This window comes from Amphimedon queenslandica, unplaced genomic scaffold (genome assembly GCF_000090795.2).
Source record: "Amphimedon queenslandica unplaced genomic scaffold, v1.1 AMPQUscaffold_13500, whole genome shotgun sequence".
NCBI lineage: Eukaryota > Metazoa > Porifera > Demospongiae > Haplosclerida > Niphatidae > Amphimedon > Amphimedon queenslandica.
The window spans coordinates 74838-88958 of NW_003546264.1; the positions used below are offsets into that span (position 1 = coordinate 74838).

The 14121-nt window shown below is 38.0% G+C and overlaps 2 protein-coding genes and 1 long non-coding RNA gene across 3 annotated transcripts in view; 1 reads left to right on the forward strand and 2 right to left on the reverse strand.

The window, feature by feature from the left end:
* Positions 1–15: 15 nt before the first annotated feature.
* LOC109580226 (uncharacterized) lies at positions 16–8456 on the reverse strand. The gene is made up of 17 exons (XM_019993171.1): positions 7829–8456; positions 7437–7616; positions 5791–5941; positions 4449–5173; positions 3995–4280; positions 3709–3796; positions 3572–3661; positions 3256–3503; positions 2524–3206; positions 2232–2330; positions 2005–2184; positions 1857–1945; positions 1709–1805; positions 1285–1427; positions 797–949; positions 605–749; positions 16–554 (listed from the first exon to the last, which is right to left on the reverse strand). The coding sequence occupies exons 1-17, from the start codon at positions 8045–8047 to the stop codon at positions 390–392; spliced, it is 3741 nt and encodes a 1246-aa protein (XP_019848730.1). The 5' UTR covers positions 8048–8456; the 3' UTR covers positions 16–389.
* A 190-nt stretch (positions 8457–8646) lies between these two features.
* Positions 8647–14121, forward strand: part of LOC100639436 (probable ATP-dependent RNA helicase DHX37) — an 8454-nt gene continuing 2979 nt past the window's right edge. Inside the window, exons 1-9 of the mRNA XM_011411850.2 lie at positions 8647–9024; positions 9115–9218; positions 9504–9978; positions 10294–10553; positions 10647–10743; positions 11058–11171; positions 11231–11332; positions 11445–11758; positions 11809–11974. Of these exons, the coding sequence (XP_011410152.2) occupies positions 8800–9024; positions 9115–9218; positions 9504–9978; positions 10294–10553; positions 10647–10743; positions 11058–11171; positions 11231–11332; positions 11445–11758; positions 11809–11974 (1857 nt within the window). The 5' untranslated portion in view covers positions 8647–8799. The remainder of the gene's footprint in view (positions 9025–9114; positions 9219–9503; positions 9979–10293; positions 10554–10646; positions 10744–11057; positions 11172–11230; positions 11333–11444; positions 11759–11808; positions 11975–14121) is intronic.
* Positions 13837–14084, reverse strand: LOC109580228 (uncharacterized). The gene is made up of 2 exons (XR_002184136.1): positions 14023–14084; positions 13837–13955 (listed from the first exon to the last, which is right to left on the reverse strand). It is a non-coding gene; the product is annotated as an uncharacterized LOC109580228 (long non-coding RNA).

Below are 14121 nucleotides of genomic sequence, written 5' to 3' on the forward strand. Positions count from 1 at the left end.
TGCCTCCAGGCCTGCTCCTATAAGACAGTCGCATCCCTTAAGCTCAGGTGTAGCTCGTGTCGCTTTGTAACAAGAAAGAAAAGAAGAAGAGTTGTGTGTTCAGCCAAACCAAAGCACAAGCAAACGGAGGGAAGGCCAAAAAATCACAGATAATTTAATAATTATTTTATAATATTCGTCATACAAAATAGCACGAAACAATTGACAAGAAAATAGACCAGAACATAATAATAATGTGAATAATAGTAATAATAATAATAATAATAATAATCATGATTAAGAATAATAAAATGATGACAATGACAAGCTAGAAAGATGCGGTATCTTCCTGGGAAATTAAAAAACATGGCGGGTGTTTCCCAGGAAAACAGACAATAAAAGTATAATACCTAAATATGCAAAAGATTGTCAACTGATTTTGAAAGATTAATTGGATGAGAAGGAGACCGAGTGATGGGCGTGTGCTTCCTGCAGAGTCGGGCCAGCCTCTCCTGGAGGTCACTGAACGGGGGTCTGTCCTGGGGCTGATGGGACCAGCACTCCCATACAATATCCTGAAAATATACTGACATGAACAAGTACGAGGAATACAGTAGAGATATACCTTGAGCTTCTTTGGAGTCTCGCCCTTGAAAGGCTGTCGGTGACCGTGACCAACAAGAAATATGACCACTTCAAATTCATAGGCAAAACCGAGACTGTCCGTGGAAAATGGAAACCGTTTGGTGATGAGTTCGTACAGGATAGTCCTGGGGCAATGAATAATAATGAGACTGTTGATTAATTGAAAACCTACCCAAAGGCATAAACATCAGTTGCATAATTGTACGAGTAAGGTTCTTGATCAATCTGTACAACTGGAGTAGGCGATATCTTTCGAATTATCTCGGGGGCCAGAGAATATAACTGAGCCCTCGGGAAAGTGACCACACCTCCTTTACTGGTAGTACTAGAGGAAACATAGTGATGATGAAATTTGACATTTGGACAACTTTAAAATTAGTAATTAATCCCTGTACTATTAGTAACGCTACTGCGTTACTAATAGTACAGGAATTTTTGTTTAATTTTGGAGTAACTTTAAAAATTCATAAAAATCCAATTTTGATCGGAATCAGTTCAAACTTTCTACACAATATCAGAACATGTATATGCATCAGAAAATGTAATAAAAATGGAGAATTCTCTACTTTCCATTTTTGGCAAAATTTGGCTAAAATCCCTCTACTATAGTACAGGGACTTTGGCCCAATTTGAAGTATTATAAGCAGCTGCTCGACTTACTTGTCGTATAATAAGCTGCTCAGTGAGGAGAGTCCCATGTCCGTTATTATAACCTTCTCCTTTTGGTCTCTCTTCTCCAAAAATATGTTTTTGGTATTGAGTCCTTTATGGATGATACCTCGTGCATGTAGGTACCCCATGGCCTGTAAGGTGAGAATTAATAATAATAATAATAATAATAATAATAATAATAATAATAATAATAATAATAATAATAATAATAATAATAATAATAATAATAATAATAATAATAATAATAATAATAATAATAATAATAATAATAATAATAATAATAATAATAATAATAATAATAATAATAATAATAATAATAATAATAATAATAATAATAATAATAATAATATTGACTCTAATTGACAAAAACTACACCATTTGTCACATTACTTATTGAATATGCTGCCTGTACCTGTGCAATTTGTCTCCCAATGTTTGCCAGTCGTTCCAAAGAGAATGCCTCAGACCAATAGTGGAGCAACTTGTAAAGAGTATACCCTTTACAGTAACTGTACGAGAACAAGATTAATAACTGTATACGTGTACATTGCAGTTCTTACCTTGTGATTATCGCTAGGTTGGGTGTGGTCAGACACACCCCCATGAATAATGCAAGGTTCTCATGCCTAATCTTTTTTAAAACAGCCACCTAATGATTAATTAATTAATCAATTAATTAATTAATAATATAATTAATAGGTCCCTTACTTCTTCTCTGAATTTATTGATTTGTTTAGGTGTTGCATTTGGGAGTACGAACCTTTTAACGGCCACTTCCCCATGCCAGTAACCTTTATAGACCTCAGCCACTGGGCCACTACCCAACTTCTCCAGTAACTTCAAGTCGTTGTACGGAATGATCCACTCATCAACAACACTGTTCCTATGCTGCAATATATAATGATAATGATGATAATGATGATAATTACACTTACTCTTATCCTGTATTTATTGACTTCTGGTTCATCCAAACCTCCAGAACTACCAACACCTTCTGAATCAGCATAAGAGTCATCATCATCATCCGAACCCTCCTAATAAATGAATAAATGAATAATAATAACGTTAAAAATAGAATATTCTTTCAATGACGTTTATAATTGCTGTCTAACAATTGCAGACAAAATTTGAAATAGGAGAAAAGGTTGGAATGCACTTTAATTGGAATAAAATAAATTGCCCAATTAGAAGGTAGCAGACAGCAATCCTTTGATCTCCTGAACATACCATTATACTCCCGACCAGGGTTGAGGTCTTGGAATCAGCCGTTGATATGGTACCAGAGAGAGAAGGTTTCCTGTCATACCATGACTGTAGGTTATCCTCTGATGTAGCATAAAGCCCCTCCCCATTAGCTCCTCCCCCTCTGCTCTGTCGTCTCTCGGCCATTAAGAGGTTAGGCAGAGACTGAGCTGCAATACCTCGTGATGGAAGCTTTAGCCCTCTGTTGTGGGCGGGACCAACCAAACCCACTTCATTAAAGCTGCTGTTAGAACTATCAGACGTGAAACCTTCAGATCCTTCGTAGAACTCACCATCAGGCCCATCCCCCTCCTCATCAGTACTACTGGTGTTATCGTCAGTACTGAGGACAATGGCAATGGAACGATGAAGAGAATTGAAACCAGAGTACTCTACCGGAGGGTCCAATGGTGACCGCGGTGACATTGGAGTGAGGCAAGGACTGGACTGGCTGGAGGTAGAGGGGGAGGAGCTTGTGCTGTGAGGAGGGACCCTGTGGTGGTGAGGGTGACGATAATTGGAGTGTGACCTTACACCTGGCAAGAACAACTGAGGCACCTCCAGTCTAGAGGTACTGTGGGAGGAGGAGAATGGGGCGTGGTCATGGGCGGGGCTTGATGGAGCTGGTGGATGAGGCCTCTTTGTACTGGTAACGGGACTGAACTGATCTATAAAGAAAAAACATTATTAATGATATAATAATAAATAATTAATTACTTTTAGAAGGTTCCCTGTTCAAGTCGTGTATAAAGAAGGTTTCTTCTCTGAGCTGCTCTGAGGACGGAGTTGGAGTGTTGCAGGATCCATATTCACCAGAAGAGGTGAGGTGCCCGGTTTTATTAACCTGATAGACACTCTCGTGCGATGGAGACATCATGAAATGCTGACGAGCATAATTTAGAAAATATTTAGGGAGACCACAGATGGGTGGGGCCAACTTTGAGCAGTTTTTGTGAAATTTGCTCCTACAAAAACAATATAATTATCAATTAAAAGGAGGTGTGGCTTATTAATAAAAGGAGGTGTGGCTTACTTGCAGTATCTGCACCTGTAGCCGCTGACAACCATTGACTTCTTACAATAATCGCATTCCTGGACTCCAAAGAATATGTGATTGATGAACCTGTTAGTAAAACTCAGTAAAACTCTGTACATTTCCAGTATACTTACCTGTGGTCAATCTTGTGTCCCATTACTCCGGTTGGGTTGTAGTTGGTTGGTATCCGAGGGGACGTTGGAACACTGGTCGAGTTATGATCTGCAACAAATAATAATAATTATCATTAATAAATAATTAATTAATTAATTAATTAACTAGTGTACATGTACATGTACATGTTGCAAATTTGCCCAAAGCCTATCATGATCTAAATTCATTGCAATTATCATAAATTGACACTTTAATCTGTCAAATCATAATAGAACATGGTTCATGCAGGAAGAGACTGTACCGTACCTCCAGTGGTAGTGTTGATGGTAAGGTTAGCCAGACGAGGAACTGAGTGTGACTTGACTGAAGAAGAAGGGAACTCACTCTGCTCCACACTACACTGTATCAGGGGGAGGTCCACCATTGATGTAGACGTACCAACTTCCTTACTGAGGCGCCGTTGCCGTGGTGATGCTGATTGGACGCTACTGGCCTCAGAGTTGGAGCGGAGGGGAGGGTCGGGTTGAACGTCCCCAAGATCAGTTGATATGGACCGAGAGAAATTATAATTACCAGCCATGAGTCGCCTGACCTGGAGTAATTAACACAAAACAAGTGAAAATGAGTTTTTATTAAATTGAACTAAGACAATATTAAGCTATTGTATAATGGCTGTCAGTTGTACATGAAGCAGTCAAGATTGTTACTGTAACAAAGTGGATACAATGTAGCTATTGTACTCATTAATGTATGGACGTACTTGTGGGTGTGACTTAGTAGAAGTAGAGTTAGCGAGGGACTGGTTGCTATTGGCGATGCTGTTGTGAATTATTGATGGATGTGAGCCGGTTCTTGTGGGTGGGGCATGTCCGTTATAATAAGGAGGACTAGGGGAACGATACTCAGGAACAGAGTTCTCAGGAACAGCCTCGGGCATTATCAGGTTAGCCAGCGGAGGGTTGGAATGAGAGCGAGTGTGACCAATCTTCTTCTTAGCTCTGAGAGAAGATGAATAGGTAGGCGGGGCAGGAGGTGTGGTCTGATATACATCATGGGATTGGTTGCTAGCGGTTGGTAGATGTGTCGTTTCGTTGCTATGGGCAACATGGAGTCCTAAATCAGAACCAAGAGAGGACATTGAGGAGCTTAAGTGTTGACCCGAGGACTCACTGAGGGCGTGGCCACCACACCCACAAGAACTGGTGCTTCGTATATTATCGTAAGGTACAGAATGGGTTGGGATGGAGGGGGTGGAGTTTTGATGGACTAATCCTTGAAAGGGAGATTGAGTTGAGGAAGGGGTGAGAGGGGTCAGGGGGGTGGAGCTTCTGCTGCCATGGTTACCGGCCGGGGGTGATATGGTGTGACTGGAGGTTGAGTCCTTCCTGCTCTCGAGTGAGGTGAGGGAGTTGAGACGACCAGAGGAAGAGTTACGTCGGACGTCATAAAGACCTGGGGGAGGGTTCTCTCCTTTCTCCCACTTTTCTATAAAGACAAGTGTCATTGTGTAATAATTAAACTGTTTGATGTCATGAGTACTATAAATATTGATAATAATAATGGCAGCTTTATTGTATAGTCTACTTTAAACTAGCAAGATAAGACAAAGGAGACTATGTTACCCACATGGTCTGTTGTGCTTTGATGAATTAAGGAGCTTGAAGTACATGAACATTATACTGTATGTACATGTACATACGTGTATAGTATGGATACACTGTATATGTACATTTATTCTCTCAACCCACTAACATCCAGTTCACTGATCAATGGAGACACTACAAATGATCAGTTCACATAGGAACAGCCACACACAGTTCCTACCATCATCATGTGTACAGGAACTTTTCTTAAATGAGTGTGAGAATAAATTAGTAACAATTATACTAAACATATGCTGCAGTCCCTCCCTCCATCCCTTAATAGTGAGTGGGCCCAATAGTACACATCAACATACTAGGCAGTGCTTGTAAGCCAGTCGTGTACAGTACATGTACATTACTTCTCTCAATTAGTCTGGGAAGTTAAATAGGAAGGAATGATTGGAATTCAAGGAATGTGCATCCTTGAAGTAACAAACAGCTGAGGATACACTCACTTACCATAGTAGAGGGACATGAGGTCCAGGAGGGAGACCAGTTTGTGACAGTCTCTTGCTGTTATCTCCAAACGAGAGAACAAGTACTGTAGCTCTTGAGGCGTCATTTGGAATAACCTATCAACAGAGAGCTTCTCCTTTTCACTGGATAATGACTACAAGGAGAGAGAGAGAGACAACACCAGGTGGGATAATAATAGCTACAATTATACTGTACATACACAAACAGGTTTATAATTATGAATTTTAGGAATTAATAATTACTATTAGTTGTACAATGTACATGTAGGCAATTTAGCACCTGCCACTAAACAACTGACAATAATACCAGAAGAGAGAGAGAGGGGAGAGAGGGGGGAGAGGGAGAGAGAGGGGGGAGGGGGAGAGAGACAGAGACAGAGAGAGAGACAGAGAGACAGAGACAGAGAGGGAGAGAGAGAGACAGAGAGGGGGGAGGGAGGGGGAGAAAAAGGAGACAGTAATAGCTTGAGGGTTAGCCCATGATTACTGTTAGTAGAGGTGAATACAGTCTGTTGCCATGGCAATAAGAAAAACACTGAGGCAGAAAGGAATGCTACAGAATAAATGGACACACAGCAAAACAGTACATGTACATGTATTTAAAATTAGTACACAGCTGCAAAATGACTAGATACTAATCATCACTTGTAACAATAACATTAATAATAACAAGATTATGTACAGGGTTTATACCAGCTGGTAACTAGCCGCCCAAACAAAGGAAGTGAGATACATGTACATTAGCCTGATATTCATCCTATACAGTAGCTGTTAATGTATTGAAATCTTACAATTACTAATAGCTCTCTCTCTCTATGTGTGTGTGTGTGTGTGTGTGTGTGTGTGTGTGTGTGTGTGTGTGTGTGTGTGTGTGTGTGTGTGTGTGTGTGTGTGTGTGTGTGTGTGTGTGTGTGTGTGTGTGTGTGTGTGTGTGTGTGTGTGTGTGTGTGTGTGTGTGTGTGTGTGTGTGTGATTGAGTTATTAGACAGTTGGCATGAGATAGGGTCTGTCTGCCATTTGATCTCATAGGAAAACAGACTAAATATAATTAACAACCAATATCACAGTTCCACCATACACACCTACTGACATTATACTGCTGTACCTGAAGATAAATAATGAATGGACACACACACACACACAATGAGAGAGAGAGGGGGGAGAGAGGGAGAGATAAAAGATAGTACAACTATAATCTGTTAACAACTGCCTCAGCAAACACAATATGAACCATATGACCATACACATTAATAAAGTGAAATGAAGTGTATTGACGGATTTAGCAATTACAAGTTAAGAACATATTCAGCTGCTCCAGTGTATAGTCATATCCCTCCAAAAACGTGGGATGGGGACGCATCAAAAGATGTACATTATTAGTATATTATTAGTATATTATTTGTGTACTGTTGGCAGTGCCATAGAGTGACAGGATGTATGTAAATTTCCTTTGAACTTTAAATAGTGTCCTTTGATAGACAGACTATACACAAGTACATGTACTTACACACACACAACTAATGCTAAACCCATAGAAATAAGTACATCCAATAAAAAAACAATAATAATAATAATAATAATAATAATAATAAAAATATTAATAGTAGGGGTACATGAAACCTTAAGTACCTTAACTGAGAGTTCTTCGAGGCCAGTAACGGTTAGGAACATTTTAAAACTTATCAATGAGTCTAACTCGTCATTTGTTTGTTCGAAATCAAAATGAGACACGCCTCCAGCGTTAATTAGTTCTTTAAGACAGATGTGCTTATGCATCAGTTGACGAGAAAAGAGCTTCATGAGCTTATTCTGTTAGGAGAGGGAGAGAGAGAGAGAGAGAGAGAGAGAGAGAGAGAGGGAGGGAGGGAGGGAAGGAAAGGCAATGAACGACAAAGAATTGCAAGTGTACAGTATAGCTAAATATAATAAAACAGAGAGAGAGCTGGAGGGTGACAAGTTAAGGGTGATAGTAAAATGGCTAAAGTTTGTTAATTAATGTTAAATAGCTGTGATTAATTTACCTCAACTAGTACAATGTTCTCCTTCAGAGCGTCACTGCTTCCATCAGAAGGTATGGACTGAGATGAAACGCGAGTTGACTCCAGTTCTCTTGCAGTTAGATCAATCATCCTCTGCTGGACCTTCATCTTCCCTTTAGTAACGGAGAAAAGGTCCTTCTTGTCATCTTGGGTCTGTCCTATGCTGCTGCTGTACACTGCAGTAGCAGTAGTGGCTGACATTAGGAGAGGAGAGGGAGGGGGATGTGTGTTAAAGTGAAGTAGGACTCCTTTTCAAGAGGATATGTAGCTGTTTTTAAAGATGTCCACTGTCACTTTGATTTAAGTTATTAACATCACCACTTTAGACTGGGATCAGCTGGAATAGAGAGAGATAATAATTCTTTAGCTCTTTGAGAGAGAAAGAGAGAGAGAGAGAGAGTCCTTTAGTTCAGATAATGGTACAGTAGCCTGCCAATGCAGTCGGAAATGAACTGTGGGGAGTCCAGTCACTCTGTTTAGACGGAGGGGGCAGAGCAAGAGATACAAGAGGAGACGACTATAGACGTGGGAGAGATAAGGGCCAGGAGCTAAACAGTGTGTGTATAATATATCCTGTTAGGCTATACTGGATCTGTCCTTTTGACAACCTTCAAAGAAGCAAAAATAACAGACAATTATGAGAGGGCGTGGTTTAGACTGGTATGAATATCATTAAAAAATAATTGCGGTTTAGTAGGCGTGGTTTAACGAAAAATTGCGTTTTCTCATCATCATGATCTTGTACGATTAATTCTGTTGATGCTTTAAATGCTACAGGAGACTCTAGTAGCTTGCAGTATTTCATTATTTAGCTTGCATTAGCTTGCAAAAGTGCATTAATACCTAAATATAAGATGAATACAAGCAACTTGAGCAAAATTTGGGTGGGGCTCAGCTGGCACTACAGCAATGATTATAATTATCTCCTTCTGGCCACGTGAAATAGTTTTAAAATGAAGAGAAGAAGGTTCAATGAAAAGGCTCGTCAAGGGAAGGCTGTGAGTGTAAAAGGCGGCCAAGCACCACCTGATACAAACTACACTGTACTAATACCACGGACCAATAAGAGCTGTAATGAAGAGAAGGCAGACCAGACTAGTAGAACAAATAAGAGACTGAGCAGTAGACAGAAGAAGAAATTAAAAGCAGTAATTGAAAATAAAAGAAAAAAAGAAAAGGTGAGCTTGTAATTGTAGTCATGTTCATGTAATTATTGTGTTACATGAACTGTGTGATTGTTATTATTTTTATATTTACTGTTGCTTTAGAGAGCTGCAATAATAAACAGTTTACAGTCAATGTCTCTGTCGTCATCAGAAATGAAACTGCTACATCGATCAACTGACCTTTCCAAGAATAAACTGACAGCCAAGTATGTATCAAGAAATGTCACTATAATAGCACAGGGCATTCATTATCTGGCAGGGAATTCTCCATTCTTATTACATTTTCTGATGCATTTACATTTTCTTATGTTGTGTAGAAAGTTTGAGTTGATTCCGATCAAAATTGGATTTTTTATGAATTTTAAAAGTTACTCCAAAATCGGACTAAAGTCCCTGTACTATAATAGTACAGAGATTTTAGTCAAATTTTACCAAAAATAAAAAGGAGAGGATTTTTCAATTTTATTACATTTTCTGATGTATTTATGTAGAGAATTAATTGAAAGAGGATCAGTGGACATTCCTCCATTAATTAATAACTCGTTTGAACTGATAGAAGAGAATGGGTGTGGTCCAAATATTGGTAACATACTAATCAACAAACCAGGAGGAGGAGGAGGAGGAGGAGTGAAAAGGAGAAAGCAAAGGAAAAGAAGACGTCATTTAGTTGAGAAACGTATTTTGGAACCTCGTGAACTAAAGGACTCGTCCAGTGATGTATCATCAAGTGAAGAGGAGGAGGAGTCAGAAGAGACTACTAGCCATCATGAACTAATGGAGACTGAGCAGGAGGAGGGGACTATATCTACTGATGGACACTGTGCTTCCAATGAATCCTCTTGTTTATTATCTTCACCTGACCCTCCCTCCTCTTCATTACCCTCGTCCAGTGCCCCTCCCATTAGTGCCCCTCCCCCTGCTACTCCTGCTGTATATGTGAGTGTCAATAGGTCAGGAGTAGTCCAGGTGAGTGGACTGGTATTATTGTAATTAATGAATAATGACACCTGCTCTCTTTCCTTCCTGTTCCCATGGATACACAGACAGTTATTCCTAGTAGACAGCAATCACAGCATGTGATGTCATATGAAGTGTCATAACTATACTCTATGGTAGTTATGACTCCATTCAATGATGTCATAGTCTAATTACTATTGTAATCTACATAGTTAATGGTTTTCATGTATTGTATTCTGGTGTGGCTATCATTGATATACATGTTTATCATTATCATTATTGTTTTTGTTGTTGTTGTTGTTGTTATTATTTATTATTTGCTAGTCCTCTCGTTTATCTCTCCCAATATTATCGGAGGAGCACTCCATTATAGCAGCAGTGAAGGAGAATCCAGTGGTCATTATATGTGGAGAGACTGGTAGTGGGAAGACAACTCAAGTCCCTCAGTTCCTGTACGAGTCAGGCCACACCCTCTTAGGGGCGGAGTCAGGAAAGAGAAGCATCATTGGAATAACCGAGCCTAGGAGAGTTGCCGCTGTTTCTATGGCAACAAGGGTGGGGTATGAAATGGATCTGCCCAGCAGGTAAACGTTTTATGCTTTTTGTATAATGCCATGTTCATCCTAGCTCTTCCATTTACATATTTTGTTCTTCTTCTTGTGTCTTTTAATGTACAGTCAAGTCTCTTATCAGATCAGATATGAAGGAACTGTCTCTCAAAAAACTGAAATAAAGTTCATGACTGATGGAGTCCTCCTTAAAGAAATTGAGAAAGTATATGTACTTTATATGTACTTGTACTTGTACGTTGCAGCTGCTAATGTACATATACACATGTAATTAGTTGCCGTGTTTGCTGAGTAATTATTATTGACATGAGCTCATTTCACTGGAGCTAGAGATCAAAGGTCATTGCAATCATTTCAATAGTACATTTACTTGTAGAAAGTACATGTACAGTATTTAAACACATGATATGGTATTAATATACAGCTGCTACTGACCTTGAGTACACGTTACTGTATTTGAACTTCCTGATGTGAATCAGTATTATTATAATTGAATCATCATATTGTCACATTGTGTAGGACTTCTTGTTATCAAACTATTCTGTCCTTATCATTGATGAAGCTCATGAGAGAAGTGTCTACAGCGATATCCTAATAGGGCTCCTCTCCAGGATTGTTCCTTTAAGAAATAAAGTGATTTATGAATCAATTTTTAAAAACGTGAGAGTAACACTTTGTTTTTCCTTTTATAGAGCGAGCGTCCATTAAAGTTGATAATAATGTCAGCCACACTCAGAGTCAAGGACTTTACTGAAAACCATGTCCTCTTTCCAACCCCACCTCCTGTTGTCAAGGTAACTGACAAACACATTATTATTATTATTATTTTTTTATTTTTTATTTTTATATTATTGTTATTATTATTATTATTATTATTATTATTATTATTATTATTATTATTAATAGGTTGAGTCCAGGCAGTTTCCTGTTACTGTCCATTTTAATAGAGTGACGCCACTAAATTATGTCTTAGCTGCTTACAGAAAAGTTTGTAAAATTCACTCAAGCTTACCAGGAGGACACATACTGGTGTTTCTAACTGGGAGACAAGAGATACTACAGCTGGTAAAGAAACTGGAAGCAACCTTTCCCTCATCGTCACTCCGACCTCCTGGGACAAGGGAAGAGGAGGAGGAAGAATATAAAGACTTGTGTTTAGAGAATCGAGACAAACTAGGAGAGAGGGAGAGGAGAAAGGATAGTTACGTTAATTTAGATGAGTAAGTTAATTAGTATAATTAATTATTATCACCTGCCCCGCCCTTTTTAGCTATCCCATATTATCAGAAGATGTATTAGCTAATGATAGCAGCTGTTCTGATCACAGTGATTCCGATAGTAATGAAGAGGCGGAGTTTATTAGCGTTTCCAATAGCAACCAACCATTAGTTGTGTTACCACTTTACTCTACACTGGAGCCAGAGGAACAAGCAAAAGTAATTTGATATACATGTTCTTATGTTGTGTAGAAAGTTTGAGCTGATTCTGATCAAAATTGAATTTTTTACAAATTTTTTTAATTGCTCCAAAATCGGACAAAAGTCCCTGTACTATAGTACATGGTCTCGGGCCAAATTTTGCCGAAAATGGAGAGTAGAGAATTCTCGATTTTTATTACATTTTCTGATACATATACATGTTCTTATGTTGTGTAGAAAGTTTGAGCTGATTCCGATCAAAATTGAATTTTTTACGAATTTTTTTAATTGCTCCAAAATCGGACAAAAGTCCCTGTACTATAGTACATGGTCTCGGGCCAAATTTTGCCGAAAATGGAGAGTAGAGAATTCTCGATTTTTATTACATTTTCTGATACATATACATGTTCTTATGTTGTGTAGAAAGTTTGAGCTGATTCTGATCAAAATTGAATTTTTTTACGAATTTTTAAAATTGCTCCAAAATCGGACAAAAGTCCCTGTACTATAGTACATGGTCTCGGGCCAAATTTTTCCGAAAATGGAGAGTAGAGAATTCTCGATTTTTATTACATTTTCTGATACATATACATGTTCTTATGTTGTGTAGAAAGTTTGAGCTGATTCCGATCAAAATTGAATTTTTTACGAATTTTTTTAATTGCTCCAAAATCGGACAAAAGTCCCTGTACTATAGTACATGGTCTCGGGCCAAATTTTGCCGAAAATGGAGAGTAGAGAATTCTTGATTTTTATTACATTTTCTGATACATATACATGTTCTTATGTTGTGTAGAAATTTTGAGCTGATTCCGATCAAAATTGAATTTTTTACGAATTTTTTAAATTGCTCCAAAATCGGACAAAAGTCCCTGTACTATAGTACATGGTCTCGGGCCAAATTTTGCCGAAAATGGAGAGTAGAGAATTCTCGATTTTTATTACATTTTCTGATACATATACATGTTCTTATGTTGTGTAGAAAGTTTGAGCTGATTCTGATCAAAATTGAATTTTTTTACGAATTTTTAAAATTGCTCCAAAATTGGACAAAAGTCCCTGTACTATAGTACATGGTCTTGGGCCAAATTTTGCCAAAAATGGAAAGTAGAGAATTCTCCATTTTTATTACATTTTCTGATACATATACATGTTCTTATGTTGTGTAGAAATTTTGAGCTGATTCCGATCAAAATTGAATTTTTTACGAATTTTTTAAATTGCTCCAAAATCGGACAAAAGTCCCTGTACTATAGTACATGGTCTCGGGCCAAATTTTGCCGAAAATGGAGAGTAGAGAATTCTCGATTTTTATTACATTTTCTGATACATATACATGTTCTTATGTTGTGTAGAAAGTTTGAGCTGATTCTGATCAAAATTGAATTTTTTTACGAATTTTTAAAATTGCTCCAAAATTGGACAAAAGTCCCTGTACTATAGTACATGGTCTTGGGCCAAATTTTGCCAAAAATGGAAAGTAGAGAATTCTCCATTTTTATTACATTTTCTGATACATATACATGTTCTTATGTTGTGTAGAAAGTTTGAGCTGATTCCGATCAAAATTGAATTTTTTACAAATTTTTTTAATTGCTCCAAAATCGGACAAAAGTCCCTGTACAGTCAAACCTGTCTAAACGGTCACTGCTTAAAACAGCCAGCTACTTTAAAACGGTCACTATTTAATGTCCCAATTTTTTGGACAATGACTGTAATACTAAACTTACCTGTCCCAGCGGTCTCTCTGTAAGATGGTTAACGGTCACCGACAGAATTAATCTCCATCAAGACTGATAAAGACCACCACTGTGTACAGGCGGCCAGATAGCCACGCCTATTGTACCACGCCCATTTTGAATTAATTTTTACATCATTAATAATGATTAATTTTTGTTAAATTGTTATCTCAAATAATACCTTCGAAATAATACTATATACCACTCAGTTTAGGCCTTTAGGGGTACCTAAAAGTTCTTTAAGTCTTGTTATATAGTTTCTATGGCCAGTAAATGTGTACAAAATAATTTAAACTGTATTTAAAGGCATTTCTATAAAAAGGCCACCTGCATAAGACAGCCACTAAATGCATGTCCCAAGGTGACCGTTTTAGACAGGTTTGACTGTACTACATAAAAAATTTAAAAAAAACAAGATGAAGTAGG

What these genes read in the sequence shown, in the direction of transcription:
- LOC109580226 (XM_019993171.1), bottom strand. Translation starts at nt 8,047, where the DNA reads ATGTCAGCCACTACTGCTACTGCAGTGTACAGCAGCAGCATAGGACAG. An exon ending in CCTCATGTCCCTCTACTATG is followed by an intron (nt 5,174 to 5,790) that starts GTAAGTGAGTGT and finishes TTGTCTTTATAG; the next exon opens with AAAAGTGGGAGAAAGGAGAG. An exon ending in TCAATAAATTCAGAGAAGAA is followed by an intron (nt 1,946 to 2,004) that starts GTAAGGGACCTA and finishes ATTAATCATTAG; the next exon opens with GTGGCTGTTTTAAAAAAGAT.